At 38.5% G+C, this 13,142-nt stretch overlaps 1 protein-coding gene across 1 annotated transcript; it reads left to right on the top strand.

Moving 5' to 3' along the window:
• Positions 1-1,402: 1,402 nt before the first annotated feature.
• dusp8b (dual specificity phosphatase 8b) lies at positions 1,403-13,142 on the top strand. The gene is made up of 5 exons (XM_079374534.1): positions 1,403-1,635; positions 8,899-9,065; positions 9,598-9,757; positions 10,003-10,126; positions 11,135-13,142. The coding sequence occupies exons 1-5, from the start codon at positions 1,527-1,529 to the stop codon at positions 12,183-12,185; spliced, it is 1,611 nt and encodes a 536-aa protein (XP_079230660.1). The 5' UTR covers positions 1,403-1,526; the 3' UTR covers positions 12,186-13,142.

The following is a 13,142-nucleotide window of genomic DNA, read 5'->3' as shown; positions in this document are numbered from 1 at the left end:
TGGACTTGGCTATGCTAGGAACTACCAAGTGTCCAATGTTTTGCGACCTTAGAGAGCATGATGGATTGCAGTGAGATAGAAGACAAGTTAGGTACGCAGGAGCTAAACCATTTAGGGCCTTATAGGCAAGTATATTTTGTAAATGATACGGAACTGAATAGGTAGCCAGTGCAGAGACTGTAAAATTGGAGTAATAGGATCATATTTTCTTGACCTGGTAAGAACTCTAGCCGCTGCATTTTGGACTATCTGTAGCTTGTTTATTGAAGATGCAGGACAAGCAGCTAGCAGTGCATTACAATAGTCCAGTCTAGAGGTCACGAATGCATGAACTAGCTTTTCTGCATCAGGACCAGGTAGCATGTTTCGAAGCTTGGCAATGTTTCTAAGATGGAAGAATGCTGTTTTTGTAACATGGGAAATATGATTTTCAAAAGACAAGTTGCTGTCTAATATAACACCCAGATTTTTGACCGTAGAGGAGTCTAGTTGCAAATTGTAATCTAAGAGATTCTGTGTACTGTTTTTTGGTCTAATAAGTGATATCTCAGTCTTATCTGAATTTAATAGGAGAAACATATTGGTCATTCAATCATTAACATTTTTAACACACTCTGTTAGCTTAGATAATTTAAAAGTTTCATCTGGTCTTGTTGAAATATATAGTTGAGTATCAACAGCATAACAATGGAAACTAACCCCATGTTTCCTAATAATATTACCAAGGGGCAACATCTCTCTCATCATGCATGGATAATTAAAGGCCGTTATATGACAAAGAACCTTTTTTGGCCAAAATCACCAAAATGCTGCGGTTTAACAAAGCTTTTAGCACTTTAGGTGTTTTTGCATATGCATCTGTCATAGAGCAAAGAACATACAATGGATTGGCTCTATCTCATCATGATATGATTATGCATGATTAAGTGCTAATGACTGATGAATGATGTCATCCGTGATTAACGCCTATTGATTCCAGAACAAACTGTTCTTCTAGCGCTATAGCCGTGAGTCAACACGGACTTCCCAGTGACACAGATCATGCGCGTGATTATGATGTACCATTACATAAGCAACGGCGATGACTATATAGTAAGCAGAGGGGTCGCTCAAAAGCAAGGGCTCCTTTGTTGATTGCAAACATACGCGCATACACACACACACACACACACACACACACACACAGCGCGCGCACTGAGCCGCTCTTCCCCATCGGTGGCCGCATAGTTGTCTGATGAGTCAGGAATGTGGTTGCATGCCTTACATATGAGCTATTACTGAACACAGGCCCCAGTAGAGCACAGCCAGTGCGCTCATTCACAGACGGGGAGGGCGCGAGCGAGCGAGAGGGAGGAGGCTCAACAATAGAGAGGCAGGAGCGCGCCTAGCCAAAGTCAGAAGCGAAGAGACGCGCAAGAGGAAAGAGTGCCTTTTCATCTTCAGAGGAAACATCTCCACCTCTGATCCCTGTCCAGCGCTCGTCTGAGCTCCGAGTGGATTGTGGAGGTTTTCTGCGCGTCGCCTGGATGCCCGTTGACTTGGTGATCCCTCCTCCGCTGTGGACAGACATGCACGAGAGCGAGATGAGGCTGAAGATGCGCGTCAGGCGCATCAAGGAAGGGCGAGATCTTAGAGGTGAGTTGGACAGAGAGCGTGCGCGTGTGGGATTTAGACACACATGGAGATTTTGCATGAACTTGCATGATTCATGTCCCTTTCATTTTTACCTTGCCCCTCTATTAGTGTGGGTGCATGCACTTGCATGATTCATTCCCCCTTAATTTCTTTACCTTGCCACTCTGGGAAGTGTATCAGACTGAGTGCATCATTGCTTTACAGTATATGGGCATGTGTATATGCAAGCGTGCGTCTCATTCTCTCCTTGTTATTACATCTCTCTGACCTCCTTCTTATATTTGGACATTGATGACAAGTTGCTTCAGGGGGGTGCAGTCGATTTTTAGTTACCTGTCATCGTGAGTTTCAATCTTTGACTTAACGGTCAGCACAGAAGATCGACTACATTGTTTACTATGAGCAAAGTGAAAGTGAATGCAAACAAGAGTATCATTTACATAATATAAATAAAAACAAATGGAAATTTGGTGGGTATTTTGAGTATATATACATTTTTAAATAAACATGTATTTTTAGGTACTTTACGAAATAGAAACTGTCTTCGATGTTTTATGAATAGCATTTGAATTTCCAATGTTTATAAATATTTAATTATTTCAAATGAAACCTTTGGGTCTTGCATGTGTGATAGTCAAGGAGCTGGTCCCAAATGATGAGGTAATGCCATCTGTTTTGTTGCAACATCTCTCACACATATCTAATTTAGGGACATTGCAGGACAAAAGTTCAGGTGAAGATTTGCAGAACTGTTTCAGCAGATTTTAATTGCCTTCGATCCATCATGCTCTGACATCGACAGCAGAAATATGGAAACCCGATGGCTGTGAGATTTGAAATATGACAGTGTGTCATACCATCAATCTGAATGTGTCTGAACTTGCTGGAGTATCATGTCCCCCTCGACAAATTTAGCAGGCTTGTTGTAAGCTCCGACTAAGCAAGGCCCTAAATACTACAGATGTCTTTAGTCCTCACACACTCAGATAATGCACATTGTTCATTTTTTATTTCCTTTCAAAAAAGCGCAGACACAACTCTGCTTTTGTTCTATAAAAAAAACTATATGCACAAAACAAAATAGATTTATCCGAAGCAACTTACAAAAGAGAAACAAAAGCAATTTGTCAGAGAGCCAACAGTAATCGTAATATACAATGGCAGGTTTATTAGACAACTATATTAGGATCACACCAGTATAAACTCTGAAGTTTTCAGCCTATAAGTGTAACTCCTGCGCACCATGTGGAGCGCTGAGGATATTTTTGGGGACTGATATCATTGAGATCTCTCTGCTCACCAGAGAGGGGATCTACGCTGCTTTTTCCGAAATCCTAATTCAGAAGCTGTATTATTTCAAACCAGATGTTCAGGAAAACCAAATCACATTTTTGTGGATCTTGCTGCTAAGTCACTTGTTGAGGTACACTGCTGTTCTTTTTCAGTATGTGTGCTTGTTTGTTTGTTTTTAGTATAAAAAACTAAACATTATTAAATAAAGATGAATTTAATGGAGATGTACAGTGACTTCAGAAGTCTTGTTTTCTGAGAAACGGATCAAATTGAAGAGAGTTACACTTAAAACAAGAACAAATATCTGCCAACAGAGTCAGAACCCCCACTGTCATATATTTGTTCTTGTTTCAAGCATAAACGGACTTTATTTTGATCTGTTTCTCAGAAAACAAGACTTCTGAAGTCATTTTGCCTCTCGAGTAAATGTAACATTTTAAAATAGATATCTGTTCTGAAAAATGACAGAAATACTGGTAAAACAAAATCATATATATGGAAGTGAATAAAAAAAAAAGAGATAATTTAAATATACTTAGTTTTAAACATTCTTTTATTTTTCTATTTTTTATAAGTATATATATATATATATATATATATATATATATATATATATTATTTGACCCTGGAGCACAAAAGCAGTCTTAAGTCGCTGGGGTATATTTGTAGCAATAGCCAAAAATACATTGTTTGGGTCAAAATTATAAATTTTTCTTTTATGCCAAAAATCATTAGGATATTAAAATCATGTTCCATGAAGATATTTTGTAAATGTCCTACTGTAAATATATCAAAACTTCATTTTTGATTAGTAATATGCATTGCTAAGAACTTCATTTGAACAACTTTAAAGGAGATTTTCTCAATATTTAGATTTTTTTGCTCCCTCAGATTCCAGATTTTCAGATAGTTGTATTTCAGCTAAATATTGTCCTATCCTAACAAACCATACATCAATGGAAAGATTATTTATTCAGCTTTCAGATGATGCATAAATCTCAATTTCAAAAAATGTACACTTAAGACTTCTGTGTTTCAGGATCACATATATAAATAATATATGGCAGTTTAAATGCATATACATATATATTACCAGTATATGTGTGTATGTGTATATATATATATAATTTTTTTTTTTATGGGGGGGGCAGTTTAAATGTTTACACTCAAATCAGATTTTTCAATGCAGGCACTTTCTGTAAGTTTTGCAATTCAAAACAAGATGGTTGCTTGCAACACAGAATGTGTGTTAATCCTACACTAAAATCAATAATGAAGTCATTTTTATCTCAGCGAGCCGCGAGTCATGCAACCCTCAGAGCGGATTGGCTCCTCTGTCCACACTAGGACACGCTGACATCATGCCTGTGGAATGTCAGCCAACCAAGTCTGCACTAATTCAGTCAAGTCTGCTCGACTTCTATGTCTCTGTCCTTCCACATGCTTTTCTTTTTCTGCACGGCCTGGAAACTGATTTCACTTTGGCTTGGGATGACATAAAGCAGGCCACTCAGTCGTGGGATGTTAAAGCCTCGTGTCAGAGCATGTTTGCGCGCCGGGTACTAGTCAAAACCTCTGGGGTGTGTGTGTGTATCCCGTAGAGTTGGCCACCCGCATGTTGAGCGATGATGTCATCCTGCTTGGCGGTTGCTTTTAATAGCTGGAAACAGGCAGCCCTGGAGCTGGGCCTTAAAGGGACAGGCGCTCCTTTTAAACAAAGCACGGTGCTGATTTGAGTATTCAGCTTGAGCTTTTCTATAGTCAAAACTCCCCGAGCGAGTGGTTTGAAACAGCTTCCTGGTTGAAATCTTGGTGTTGGGTAAGTTACTTTCAAAAAGTAATTAATTACTTCATCAATATTGTATTTAAATTACTTTACTAATTACTCTGTCTGAAAAGTAACTTAATTATTCAAATTGCTAATTAGGCTACAGCTTGAAATCCCTATAAACCTTAATAGAAATTAAACTCTTTAATTTTGATTTGAGTCAAACATAGAATAGTTTAAAACAACTGTAATACTTAAACTTTTTCATAAAAATGTAATCTTCTTTAGTTATCAAATAGAAATACGCTTAAAAGTTAAACAATACATTTCAGTTTGGCAAGATGTTCAGGAAAAGCCCAACTAGTAAAATCCGTGCAGGTTTATGTAAAAATAACACGTTAATGTAGGTAAGAATACATGACAGGAATGATCTTCTCTGCTGAATAAAGTCATGTCAGATCAAGCTGTTATGAGGTAAATTCATCATAGCAGGTCTTCTTTCAAAAATGATGAAAATTAGATGAATCTTGAATTTATTTTTTGTATCTAAGTTTGCGTGCAGGTGACTGCATATAATGAGCTCAGATACGGGAAAGACTAGTTTACCTCAGTTTCATACGGATTAGGCCTACATAATCAGATAATATTTGTTTTCGATTTGAATTCATTCATTTAAAAGTCAAATTCAAGCTTTCAGATACAGGAAAGGTCTCCCTTTACTTTCATACGGATTACATAATCAGAAATATTATTTTCCTTCTCAGGATATGAATTCTTGATATCAACAATTCAGTTTTTACTAGTAACAAGTTCATTTCTGATATCTGAAAATTTATTTCTGATATCAACAATTGGGAGGGTAATTTCTGATAACTATTTAATTCTTGATATCAGAAATTAACATTGTCACTAATGACAATTAAATTGTTGATATCAAGAATTAACATTGTTATTAGTGGAAATACAATGACTGATATCAAAAATAGCCATTGTTACTAGTAGACATCTAATTCCTGATATCAAGAACTAACATTTGAACTAGTAAAAACTGAATTGTTGATATCAAGAATTCTTATTCTTTCTCCGGATATAAGTCAAAACGGCTTGCCATAGGTGTACATCAAGTAACCCTGACACTTCTTTGCGTGACAAGAGTGGGTCATGATGTCATGTGTGACTCATGTGAAAAGGTATTTAAACAGGTCTGTTTGGTTTGACTCACATAGCATATCTAATGGCCTTGCCGAGTGTGGTCAAGTGAACATTGCATTGAAAGGTCCAGAACTCTTTCTCTGCTGTGAACTGGGTCAGTAAATGTTGAATCGGATGAAACGAATGGATTGATGGATGAATAATTGTCGTCTCCAGTCACATGCATCTGCTTACAGACTCATGCCGATGAGCTCATCTGCTTTTATTGCTTGTATTCAAATGTTGTGCTTCTTCTGTCGTTATTTGTTTCTCGATCTCTCCCTGTTTCGTAACAGTCTTTCTCCCAGCTTGATTTGCATCTGCCTGTGTATGTCTCAGACTAACGACCCAGGTGACCTAAAACACGAATTCAGAGTGACATCATTGCCTCGTCTGGGTAACATGTCTCAGATTCTGGATGAGCAAGGACTGATTCCACATCAGCAGCTCCTTTTTTGGCATTATTTCAGTTGTTTAAAGGAATAACACAAACACAGTGAATCTGAATAGTGTTGGTTTGTGTTTGAGGTTACCAAATAAAGGGCTAAAAGAGGCTTCATTAGGGATCCCAAAATAATTGCAGATGGAAATAGGCCTTTGGCTAAATTTGGTGCAATGCACTGAATAGAAAATAGTTAAAATATTTCATAGTTAAAATGTTAAAATATTTTACATTGTCCAAAAACAAACAAACAAATAAATATTAAGGCAAGTACATGGGTAGGCGAATGTTAAGCATGTCACAAATTAATTTTTATGCAAACAATTTTAATTACGTATATGATATGAGTTGTATGCAAAAGCATTTTATAGAGTAAACCCTTCTGTCAATGTGCTTTGGAATTATATTTATTGTGTGGAATACAAAAAAAAAAATGTATGTGTGATATTTTGACGTTTATTTGATATTTATATGATTTATGATATTTTGATAATTTGTTTTTAGCAGTTGTGTTATGATTAATTTTAGCCCAATGACATATAACATCCAAAAGTCTATAATATTGCTGTTTGGAAGTCCTTAGCAATAAAACGTTTAAATGTTCTATACTAGACAAAGACTAAAGTCTCGTTCGCACCAAGAACACAGCAATGCACGATAATGTTTGTTTTATTATAAGCTTGAGCAGCAGTTTTGTCGTCTGCTGCTTTAAATGCTTGAGCTCTTTCAATCAGGATGGTTTCTGATTGGTTGTCAATGTTTCATAAAATCTTTCTGGAAGTGGCTTTAACAATATGGTCCCTCTGTGGTGTTATCATTAGACTCACTATTCTTTAAAACTATATCTCATTTATATCATTATATTTGTCGTCCCAGGTGTGAACGGGCCTTTAGGCTGGAATCATTCAAAATGAGAGTGTGTGTGAGAGTGTGTGGCTGTGGGTGTGTGTGTGTGTGTGTGTGAGAGAGTGTGTGAGAGTGTGTGTGTGTGTGTGCTTCCTCAGAGCTCTGGTTGGGTGTCAGTGTTCCTGTGGCCTGCCTCGTTCCCTCTGTGTGATGCTGGTCATAGCGAGAGGAGATGAGATCATGCAGGAAGCAGGAGACCGGAGAACCAGACACTGGCACCCTATCTGCCTCGGCTTTCACCATGCAGCCCATTGCTTTTCTTATTTCCTTTTCAAAGAGTAGGTTAGCCACTCATGCAACCCAGCGTCAACCGATACGCCAGCTAAAGCTATAGTGCTTTCAAAGTGGCAGTGTTGGGACGGTTACTTTGGAAATGTAATTGGCTTACCCTGTTTAAAATGTAAAAGTAGTGTAATTATTTCAGTTACTTTATTTGATTACGTTTCTAAATTTCTAAAGGATGTTTCAACTGTTTAATCACTTTCAAACATTTAAAGCAGGTAGGGTTAACCTTACAGTATACGGTCCGATTTTCAAAATCCTTCATCACTTGAATTAAGATTATAATAAATTCATTTTAAAGCACAGCCAACACAAAATCATACCTTATACCTCTTTTGACTTTGAGATCATTCTGAGGTTAAATACAGATTTAAAATATATTTTAATAGTTGTGATGCTGTTTTTGAAATCAAATCATTGCATAGAGGCAACACTGGCATAACAATGCCTTGGAAAAAACAGTTAATTTATTGATGGATTGATTCTTTTCTTTTTTTTTTTTAAGCTCTACATTGTATATTATTTTCTGAAGTCTACCAGGGGTGGGATGGGTTGGGTTCTAAATTTGCACTGAATTAATGTGTCCTGAAAAAAAAAGAAATCTATAAAAAGTTGTTTAAAAAAAACAAAAACAACAAAATAAAAAATAATCTTAAAAAATAAACAAAATTAAACTATATACATAAACCCAAGTAAGAAATAAAACGGTTGTCGAATAAGCATATGTCCTGTTCCTGAACTCCTGAAATTTTGGGGTCTCATATTTTAAAGCAGTCAATGCAATTTGGGAAAGAAGTCAATCGAATCGTTATGTGTGTGAAAATATTCAAATGTAACCCCCTTTGTAAACTTTAACATTTTCATAAGTAACCATAATTTAATTACACGTTTTTTTCTCAGTTATTTTGTAATTATTACGTAATTCCGTTACATGCAACTAGTTACTCCCCAACACTTCAAACTGGCTTGCTTGAGTGAAAGAGTAAGCATGGGTTCAGAGAGTGTAAAAACACTACCACCAAAGATGTCTTCATCCTGGCGGAGGGTCATCTACTGTACACTAAGTGTACACTGGATATTCTAGAGGAAGAATTGAAATGGCAGGATGTTTCTGTTGTGGCGGAAAGGCTTCTTGGTCCCAGTGGAGTTTGTGTTTGGGGTTCATGTGTAATTCAGTCGGTTAGGATGTTTGGAAACCCCCTTCATTGTTACTATTATTCCATTCTTACTGTAAGTAATTGAGTTTGCAGCAAACTGTGTGTGTGTTTGTAAGAACAATGTACGTACACACAGTGTTTTATGGTCTCGATGTGTGGTAAGCTGAATCATATCCGAATATATTCATCCTAAAACAGTTCTCTTCTTCTCTGTTCTCTTTCAGGTGGCTTTGCAGCTTTCTCTTCCTGTTTTCCTGACCTGTGTGAGAGTAAACCAGCCACTATTCTACCTCTCAGCCTGTCCCAACCCTGTTTACCTGTGGCCAACATCGGTCCCACCCGCATCCTGCCCCACCTGTACTTGGGCTCCCAGAGAGATGTACTCAATAAGGTTGGTAGACCTCAAGAATTAAAATAAAATTTAAAAAATAAGTTCTATAACTATTGCATACAGACCCCTTGAATATAGCCATATCAAGGAAATGCTGTCAGTTTCTAGTGCTCGATAATTCCTGTCGTGAAGACATAACAAATTCATGAGGCACGATCAGATAACCAGGAATAGTTTTCTTTTACCTGGAGGGTGTTTACGCATACCTTGGAACAACTCAATTATAGCGTATCTCATCACTTACTTAGATAACAGGCAGCTGAATGCATTCCGGGAAAATACTTTCATTGATGTAGGGTTGATTTAAATGTTAGCCCTGTCAAGTTGACATTTTTTTTTTTTGACAGATTATCTTTCGACTTATTTCTTATTTACAATAGCATCAGCATGCATGACAGACTCACTGATACAGCCGGAATCTGCTCGAGGAAGATGTTGGAATTTTTTTTCCCCTAGTTCTATATTTGTCGGTGGAATTCTTTGGAATTGGTCCGACTGCACAAAATTCTTCAAAACTTCCATCTTTTAACAGGAACTGATGACTCAGAATGGAATCACTTATGTTCTAAATGCCAGTAACACCTGCCCCAAACCTGACTTCATCAGCGACAACCACTTCATGCGCATTCCCGTCAACGACAGCTACTGCGAGAAGCTGCTTCCTTGGTTGGAAAAAACCAATGAATTCATTGGTAAGAATGTCAGACTTTGTGGTTTGCTGAATGGACAGTGGAGTATTCTAGAAGCACACTAGTAAGACGTTAGAGAACTCTAAGGTTAGAGGTTTGGTTAACACGAGCCATCAGTGCATCAGCATTTGAGGGAGTTTTGAGTGATGTCAGCGTTCGAGGTGGGCGATTGAGATGACCTCATGCTTTTTGTTCAGTTTAACAGTGGAACTGCTTTTGACCAGTTTGCTGTTTCTCTGTATCCACAGACAAAGCCAAGGTGTCAAACTGCAGAGTCATCGTCCATTGCTTGGCTGGCATATCCCGCTCTGCAACCATTGCCATTGCCTACATCATGAAAACTATGGGCCTGTCTTCAGATGATGCCTATAGGTAACTGCAGCTTTTTGGATGTTCAGATCCTCTATGGACCTAGCCTAGACCAAGCTCTAAGTTTGTTTGCTTCCGGTCTAGCTGCTGGAGCAACATATTCATATGTGACCATGGACAACAAAACCAGTCATAAGGGGACATTTTTTGAAACTGAGATGCATACATCAATGCTTTCCATTGATGTATGGTTTATTAAGAAATAAAATCTAAACATGGAGAGAATCGCATATAAAGTTGTCCAAATGAAGTTCTTAGCAATGCATATTACAAATCAAAAATTAAGTTTTGATATAATTACGGTAGGAAATTTACAAAATACTTTCATGGAACATGATCTTTACTTAATATACCAATGACTTTTGGCATAAAATAAAAATGTATCATTTTGATCCATACAATGTATTATTGACTATTGCTACAAATGTAAATGTGCTACTTATGACTTTTCCAGGGTCACATATTGTTCACTAACCAAAAATGCTGATTAATCTAATCGCGGAGCCTGGTAGAAACATCAGCATCCCATGATTGGAACCATCCCCAGTTGAAAAAAAACAGCATATGCTGGTTAGGTATGTTTTGAAGCATGGTAGCTTTTTTGAGCAGGCATAAGCTGGTTCTTAGTTGGTCCTTAACTGCTCATGAGCTGGTTTTAGCAGTCCTAAGCAAATAGGTCCTGCTCAGGACCAGTTTAAAACAGTTGTCATGCTTCAAAACATAGCTAACCAGCACAGCATTATTTTTATTTTATTTATTTTTTTCAACAGGGTCATCCAAACCACAATATTGTTTGTCAAATAAAATATGGTGTATAGCAGTTGTGTTTTGGATTGTGGTCCCAATCTTGAGATATTCTTAACAAGCTTAATCAGCAAACCTCTGTTGGTCCACCAGCTACATCAAGACCAGACCAGCAATTGCATAAATGTCTCTAAACTTGGCTAAAAATTGAAAACCAGTTGAATTTTGGCATCCAATTGAATTTGTTCATATCCCATGTTCCTGTAGGTTTGTGAAGGACCGTCGGCCATCAATATCACCGAACTTCAACTTCTTGGGTCAGCTGCTGGAGTTCGAGAGAGGCTTGCAGATGAAGAAGACTCTACCCTGTGATCCTGTAAGGTTTGCAGGGAAGCCGACTGAAGAGGTGGCAGAGGTCCGAAAGATGGAGAGCGATCGGACTCCACAAGCTGCAGAGATCACCCTAAAGCCTCCATCGCCAACCTCTCTGCAGAAAGACCTAAGCTCCCTTCACCTGTCCACCGAACGAATCCTTCAAAACAAACGGCTCAAGTGCTCCTTCTCCCTTGACATCAAGTCTGTCTACTCCCCGAACCAAAATCAGCAATCTTCTCCCAACTCCTCATCGGACTTGAAAAGCATACCCAAACTCTGCAGACTTGACAGTCTAACGAACAGCAATGGAGTATGCCAGTACCCTTCAACAATGAACCACCCAAGCCCTACAGAGTCACAATGTACTAGCAAGTCCAGGACGAGCCAGAAAAGCGAGAGGTGGGAAAATGGTGGCTTGGAGAGGTTAACACTTTCTCTCAATCTGAAGCAGGGTAACTGCAGGCCAAGAGCCCAGGATCCCATTTGCGAGACCAACTTGAAGGCGCCTTCTTTCCTCAGCTTGCCGCTGGGTACATCTGCTTCTTGGACCATGCATAGAGGCTCGAATGAAGCCACCACCCCTAACACACCCACGGGTGACTGTCCTTGGTTCATAGGCACTAATTTGGCACCATCTGGAACAGGGAGCACCGTGCATTTTGGCAGCGGTCCTGCCTGCGCGGCTTACAGTTGCATTGGCCAAGCTGGCAACTCCAAGCCCAGAGACAAAACACTGGAGTCGCTGGACTTTCAAAACAGTTGGCTCGAGGACGGGAAAGCAGTAGTGTGCAGCGTATCACAAGTGGACACGAAGTACAAGCGCCGCAGCTGCCAGATGGAGTTTGAAGAAGGTATTAACACAACTCAAAGCAGCGAGGAATTTGGGAAGCTGGGCAAGCAGTCCAGTTTCTCTGGTAGCATGGAGGTCATCGAGGTATCCTGACAAAGATGACAATCTACCACGAAGGCAATAACTCCAGCTAAAGCTGTTAATTTATTACAGAGTTCTGTTGTTAAAGAGCTTTGCATCTAAGAGGGACTCGTGTCTGATGCCTTTCTCGAACTAGGGTTGAAAGGGTGTAGTTTAGGTATAAAAGCATACACTAAAGACACTGTCCATTTGGTTTTGCAAAAACGGCAAGTCTCTGGTATGGTTCTGGACTACAAGTGTTTTTAAGGAGCTTATAGATTATGACATGCACTCACACCAAAGACCTCACAGAGTGACCTTTTTCTGGCATGTCATCTTATGGTACACTCAAAATGAAGCAGCACGACGGAGGATATCCTTCTAGCATGACCATACAAAGACACTAAACATGAAAGAATGAGTGTGTGAATGTGTGTGTTTATGCTGGTTTTGATGCAAATTAGGGCAGTCGCACTTAACGGTGACTTCTGAGGGAGAACTGTATGTATGCCCAACTTTGAGAAGATGTAATTGCTGTGCGACGTTTATTTTTTTGTCATTGCCCAATGTTCTATTTAGCTATAAATTGAGTTACTAAGGGCAGTTGCATTCAATAATGTCACTATTCAGTGTTATATATTTTATCAACAGTGTAATAAAAGAGTGAAAATATGAAGTGTATGTTGAAGCTGAGATAATCTCAGACCTACTACTGTGCACTGAGCATGCTCAGAATGGCTGGCTACCTACAAACAGACAAGCTGCATCCAGCAGCACTATGTACTAAGATGTAAATCTAGACATAGCTACATATACATACATACACACATATATATGTATATGTGTGTGTGTGTGTGTGTGTGTGTATGTATGTATGTATGTAAAAGAGATTTACTTCAATTTAAATGGTCTATTTAAAGTTTCATGCATTGTTGCTTTAATTTATTGTATTGGTTTCATTCTGGCAATGAGCAATAATATATTATATGA

This window comes from Barbus barbus (assembly GCF_936440315.1).
Source record: "Barbus barbus genome assembly, chromosome: 23".
Taxonomy (NCBI): Eukaryota; Metazoa; Chordata; class Actinopteri; order Cypriniformes; family Cyprinidae; genus Barbus; species Barbus barbus.
This window is presented reverse-complemented; position numbering and strand designations above follow the sequence as displayed.

What these genes read in the sequence shown, in the direction of transcription:
- dusp8b (XM_079374534.1), top strand. Translation starts at nt 1,527, where the DNA reads ATGCCCGTTGACTTGGTGATCCCTCCTCCGCTGTGGACAGACATGCAC. An exon ending in GGAAGGGCGAGATCTTAGAG is followed by an intron (nt 1,636 to 8,898) that starts GTGAGTTGGACA and finishes GTTCTCTTTCAG; the next exon opens with GTGGCTTTGCAGCTTTCTCT. An exon ending in TCTTCAGATGATGCCTATAG is followed by an intron (nt 10,127 to 11,134) that starts GTAACTGCAGCT and finishes ATGTTCCTGTAG; the next exon opens with GTTTGTGAAGGACCGTCGGC.